The sequence below is a fragment of the Heterocephalus glaber genome, unplaced genomic scaffold (genome assembly GCF_053883595.1).
Source record: "Heterocephalus glaber isolate CG9 unplaced genomic scaffold, H.glaber_assembly_v1.0 deba00001140, whole genome shotgun sequence".
Taxonomy (NCBI): domain Eukaryota; kingdom Metazoa; phylum Chordata; class Mammalia; order Rodentia; family Bathyergidae; genus Heterocephalus; species Heterocephalus glaber.
In genome coordinates, this window is record NW_028258200.1 from 2,149,895 (window position 1) to 2,155,930 (window position 6,036).

Sequence of the window (6,036 nt, forward strand, 5' to 3'; positions counted from 1 at the left end):
CTTCCCTGAGGTTTTTGTTCCACATAAGGATTTGGATTTGGGTCTGTCCAGAAACATTAACCCTAAAAATTTTTCCATGGATTTTGTGCTAGCACCATTTTCGCATGAAGATAATTTTTTTTCTTTTTAGTCAGGGTCTCACTATGTAGTTCAGGCTGGCCTTGAACTCACTACATAGTCCGGGCTGGCCTCGAACTCATGGCAATCCTCCTGCCTCAGCCTCCCAAGTGCTAGAATTACAGGCATGTGCCACCATACCTGGCAAAGATAAATTTCTTATTAGCATTATGACACAATCATATTTTTTTCCAAAAGAAAACAAGGTTATCTCATGTTTTTAGCTATAACATACTGCACAGCTATGAGGACTGGTTTCCGAAAGTGTTCTGAAGTAGACTAGTGTATGGAGGGAAGGAGTTTTACCTGCAGGATAAGGAAGCCTTTGGGAAATAATGTAGACAAATGAATGTTTTTCGTTTTTGCTTTTGGTACCAGGGATCGAAGTCGGGTCCTTGCGCTTGCACGGCAGGTGGTTGAAACCACTGAGCTAAATCCCTGGCCCAAGAAATGAATGTTTTTAAACTGTTTTGAGACTTGTGCTTCTGACTGAAATGGAAGAGCAGACACTGGACTTCCTCTTACTTGAAATGATAAAAAATGGACAAAATATATGAAGCAATGGTTTTGAAGGCATTGATATCAGGCAGCAAAGGACCATGAGCCAGAGAGATGGTAAACAGATGATGTGAGCCAAAGATTTCCTTCTCTTACTGCCTTAAGAGACCTTGCAGGCTGCAACACAGGGTAGGCACCTAGGCTGAGCTTGGCAGAATACCTGAGTTGAGAAGACAGAGCTGTGAGTCCTGTGAGTCCTCACTGCTAGGAATGCCAAAACTGTCAGGGCTTTGGCAACTCTTGGTGATAGACTAAATAAATACCTTTACGTAAAGGGATATGCATGAGTCTTTGGGGGTCTAGGGGTGGAATGTTATGGCTTGTGTTTAGATGTCCCCCCAGAGCCTCATGCAGTGGGGCTGGTGGGGCTTTTTCAAAGGAGGCTGGATAGTGTGTGACGCTGGAATTGATTCATGGTGCAATGAATCAAGGACGCTAGGATTAAAGGTTTGAGTGCTACCTACACTAAATAACCAGGATAAAATGTAAGGGATAGAGGGTCGGGGATTTACCTCAGTGGTTTCGCTGCCTGCTGCGCAAGCGCAAGGACCTGAGTTCGATCCCTGGTACCAAAAAAAAAAAATAAAAAAGTAAGGGATAGAAAGAGCTGTGGTTGGCCCTTACTTGCTTTTGCTGTCCTCTGCCCACAATGAACTGTTTCTCCTCTGCAATGCCACCCTGCCTTAGAGCCAGCTGATTATAGACTGAGACCTCTACAGACTGTGAGCTAATTAAACCTTTCTTCCTTTAACTTTGGGCGCCAGGTGTTCTGTCGCAGCAGTAAGACAAAAGCAATAAAACACTGCTTAATGGGTACAACAGCTTCATTTTGGAATGATGCAAAGTGTTCTGGAGAGGTGATGGTGATGATACCATACATTGTTATTTTACTTAATTCCACTGAACTTAAAAATGATTAAAATGGTAAATTCTGTTACATATGGGTCTCCACAATAAAAGTCAACCAAAATGACAGAGATGCCATTATTAAATGAAGCTATCATATGGTGCGTTGAATTTTTAATGTTCTAAGAGTGGTTAAATTATCAAGAGGCTGAGATAATGTGTTGCTGTACTTTTTAACTGAGTTGGAAGCATGTGTTTTTATGGCTTGGGAAGTTTGGTGGTCTTTACTTTTGTATTGATAACATCTAGAGCCACATTAATTTTTAAAGTACTTGATGGTAAAATACTCAGTGAAAAAGTTCTCAAAAAGGACAAAAAGCTTTACTGATCATGTTACTTGCTCTATGATCTGTTAGGAAGATGTGTCTTCCAAGCACATAGGAAGCGGTGTCCTGCTGTGTGGCCTGGATGCACAAAAGTCTATGCTTATTATTCAGTAGCATTTCTCCTCAGGTTTACCTCTTGGTTTTTCTCTTCTCAAAATGTTTGATGATGGGATGCAAAAACTCAGTTATTTTTTAGAAATTGTGTTCATATAAAATAAATTTGTATTTTGACCTCTTCCTGTTTGTAAACATACATTTGTAAAAATATGGGAAGAGAGTTTCGGAACTAAATAATTTTTTGGTAGTAGGGATTGGACCTAGGGCCTTCACACTGAGCTACATCCCAGCCTTTTGAGTCAGGTTCTCAGTAAGTTGTCCAGGCCAGATTCAAACTTCTGATCCTCCTGCCACAGCTTCCCAGAGTGCAGGGATTGCATGTGTGCACCACCATCCCTGGCTAGGAAAAAAGATTTCATAAAAATAGTTGAAAACCAGGATGAAGCAAGTATTGGGCTTGACACATTTGACCAAACTTATATTCAAGGTCAGACAATCTCAGTCAGTAGTTCTAAAGCCGTAACTGTAAAAGAAATAAAAGGAATACTTTTTACCAAGTGTATGATATGTGTCATGAAAGTAAGTTGGCATCTCAGCTGAGGAGAACTGATTACAGAGATTGGGACTTAATAATATTAGCCTAGGGCCAGGGATTTAGCTCAGTGGTTCTGCCGCCTGCCCCTCAAGTGCAAGGACCCGAGTTCGATCCCAGGTACCAAAAAAACAAAAAACAAAAAAACTCAATATTAGCTTACACTTACATTATGAAAATTATAGCATCAATATACGTGTTATAATTTATTCACAAATGGCCCTTCTTCACCAAGAGTATGTTCTGCTACCACCGTAAAGTGGTATTTTAGTTTATTAGCTGCTCTGATAGGTGTGTTCATGTCACCTGTGTATTTCTATAAACCTCCAGGTGATCTTTGCAACTTGTTCATAAACAGAACCCATAGCCTAAAGTCCTGGCATACATTTACATTGTTAACTCTTCTCCCTGTTTTGTGTGTATGGGGTCTGGAGGGGCTAGAGATTTGAACCCAGGACCTTCACATTAAGCTACGTCTTTGGCCCTTTATTTTTTGAGACAGTGTCTTGCTAAGTCACTGAGTTGCCCAGGCTAGGCTAGAACTTTCAGTCCTCCTGCCTAAGCCTCCAAAGTGCTGTGATTACAGACATGTGCCACCACAAGTGAGTCTCATTTCCCTATTGAAATACTTCCCTCATGCCAAAAACACAGGTAGAAAGCAGAGTTATGATAAAGTCATGAACACTGTGTACCAGGCACTGGGGTTGATGTTTCAAATATGTCAGCTCGTATGACCTTAACCATGTAAGGTAGGTGAACTAATCTCACTCTACAGCGGGAATCTTAGAGAGACTAAAATCACGCATCTGAATGGTGTAGAACAAGTATTAAAACCCAGTCTCATGTTTTTCTTGCCACACTTACAATGTACCCATATGGACAAGAGCTTCAGTACTCATTGGCTAGAGAAATCTTTGTCCACCGGAAACAGCCCCAGTTAGTTGGTCACAGGATTTCATAGTCCTGGTGTCTCTTTGAATTTTTCTTGCTGTTACTCATTCTAGCACTCTGCCACTCAACTGGCCCTTTCTAATTTACATATACCATAAAGATCACTAGGCTTATTGGAACTTTGGCAGAAATAGGCAGAAAGGAAAGGCAGAGGCAGGGAACTTGTGCGGACTAGAACGGGCACAGTGACACAATTCTGCCCTGAGGAGGGATGAATGGCAGCAGCTGGAAGTCTTAGATATTCTAGTTAATCACTGCACCCCTTTTTATCACAGCCAGAAGCTGTGAGCTTATGTATATGCATAGAATGACACGGTGCAGGAAGATGTGTGGATGAAAAGAAATCAAGAGAAAACTCATTTCCTAATTATTTCCCACAGGTCATGGAGAACACTGAAGAAATGTCAGCATGAACCAAGCATGCTTTCATCATACAAAGGCAGAAAGTGAAATAATATAAGGTAAAACAAGTTAAAGTCATTAACCCTTCCTTCAACAGAAGACCCAGTAAACATCGTGCCATGAGGCAACCTGTTCTGATAGGTGTGCATCTGTGTCCACCAGGATGGTACTGGTGCCGCCCAGGGAGCTCTAGGCCCAGTGTTTCCCTGCAGGTGAATGTGGTCAAGCCTCAAGGGCAAACCTGCCCACAGCTTTTGAAAGAAAGCCTTTGAAAGAGCCCTAGACACACAGGTGATCTTAGGAAAAAGATGGAAATCCTTTAAGTGCAACTAGTGGCTGGTTTAGGGCTTCAAAAAAAACCTCAAGTGTTGCTGCTTTAAGCTGTCTGGAAAGCTGCAAGTACAGATTAACAGCTGTGCAGCCATTTCACCAAGCAGTTAGAAAAAATTGATGGGCAGATTTTAATACATTTTTAACACTGACAGATACATTTTAATACTGATAAAAATTGTGTCTTTTAAAATAGTATATGAAGAAATTGATTTTAAAGATCTGTATCTCAAAGAAGAAACATAAACCCCAAAGTTTAAGGTTGGAAAAGATGGAGTAATTCTCAGTGAAAATACCAGTGGAAATAGTTACGATTGTTATTCTTACTACAAGTTACTAAGCGTATTTCTCTCATTAGTTTTGTAATTTTTAGTGCATGATTTGGGAGAATGCAAAGTTTTCATCTTTTGGGGGCAACATTAAGAATTGGTTATGTCAGAGTAATTTACCATTTTTTCCACCTAAATTGCATTGACTCTTCATGGAAAAAAAGCAGTAGCAACTTTAAGGAAGTGTGAAAACACAATTTTATAGCAGTCTGGGAGGGTGGTGTTCTGATCAAAAGGGTGCTGGGGTTGAGGCAGAGGAGCAAACATTAGCCAGAGGAAACAGGCCATCCCCAAATCACATCTTTTGAGAACTGCTGAACACACTGGCTTTTGCACACACGCTGGCCTGTGTGGGGCTTGTAATAAAGGGTGGGTGGGCAAATGGATGGATGAATTTGTCACTAGCATTTGATTCCTTTATCCACATCATGCATTCTTTATGTAACAAATACAGATGAGGAGAGGCACTGAGACAGCAGGTAAAATGAAAGGCTCTCATGTAATTTTTAAAATTAAAGCTTTAGTTCTAGATTTACAGCCCCCAGTTTATGTTTTGACTTAACAGTAGTTCAACTTGGTTTTCCTACTTTACAGTGGTGCAAAAGTGGTATGCATTCAGTAGAAACTGCACTTCAAATTACAGTTTTTTCCCCGAGTTAGCAGTGTAAAATGCAATCATGTAATGCTGGTCAGCAGGCTACACTCTGCTCTGCAGTCTACATGAGCCAGAGTAGACGCCAGTGTCTCCAGTGCCGTGTGGCCACACTATGATGTTTGCTAGCTGGGGTGTGTTACATGCATTTATGACTTACAGATAAATTCCCTCAGGTCTATCAGGATGTGACCCCACTGAGGAGCAGAAAACAGAGTTCTCATGTGTTCCCCTCCCTCCAGCTGCAGTTAGTAAACACTGCACCAGATTAACGAGCACTCTAATTAGTGCAAGTACCTCTTTTGAGTATAATGTATGGACTCTGACAAGTGCATGTTACATTATCCACTATTACAGCATCATATTCAACAGTTTTGCTGCCCTAAAAATCCTGTGCTCCATGTTTACTCCTCTACCCCTGGCAACCACTTGTTGCTTTACTTTTTCCACTTAGCAATATGCATTTAAGATTCCCTCTTCTTGTGGCTGGGTAGCTTTAAAAAAATAGGACATGAATTCTTATAGTTCTAAAAACATTTTTATTGTAGTAAAATATAAGAGTTTAACCACTTTGTACAATTCAGTGAAGTACACTCACTCTGTGAGCAGCCATCGCCACTGTTAATCTCCAGGGTTTTTGCATAATCCTCTATTGAATCTTTGTACACTTCAATCCTAGTTTACTCTTAACCCTAACCCCAACAGAAAATGGTCCTTTTTTTGTTTTTTTGGTCATGAATTTTACTATTCTAGATCCTCATATAAGTGGAATCATAGTTTATCCTTCTGTAACTAGCGTCTTTCATTTAACATAAT

At 40.6% G+C, this 6,036-nt stretch overlaps 1 protein-coding gene across 11 annotated transcripts in view; it reads left to right on the forward strand.

Moving 5' to 3' along the window:
* The window catches only part of Nrg4 (neuregulin 4), a 110,465-nt gene that overhangs the window by 87,309 nt on the left and 17,120 nt on the right, over nt 1-6,036 (forward strand). For 6 of the 11 annotated variants that reach the window (XM_021250097.2, XM_087210219.1, XM_021250096.2 and 3 more), the window contains one exon: nt 3,888-3,968. In XM_021250097.2, the coding sequence (XP_021105756.1) occupies nt 3,888-3,904 (17 nt within the window). In that variant the 3' untranslated portion in view covers nt 3,905-3,968. The other 5 variants (XM_087210214.1, XM_087210212.1, XM_087210213.1 and 2 more) reach the window with 1 other exon arrangement.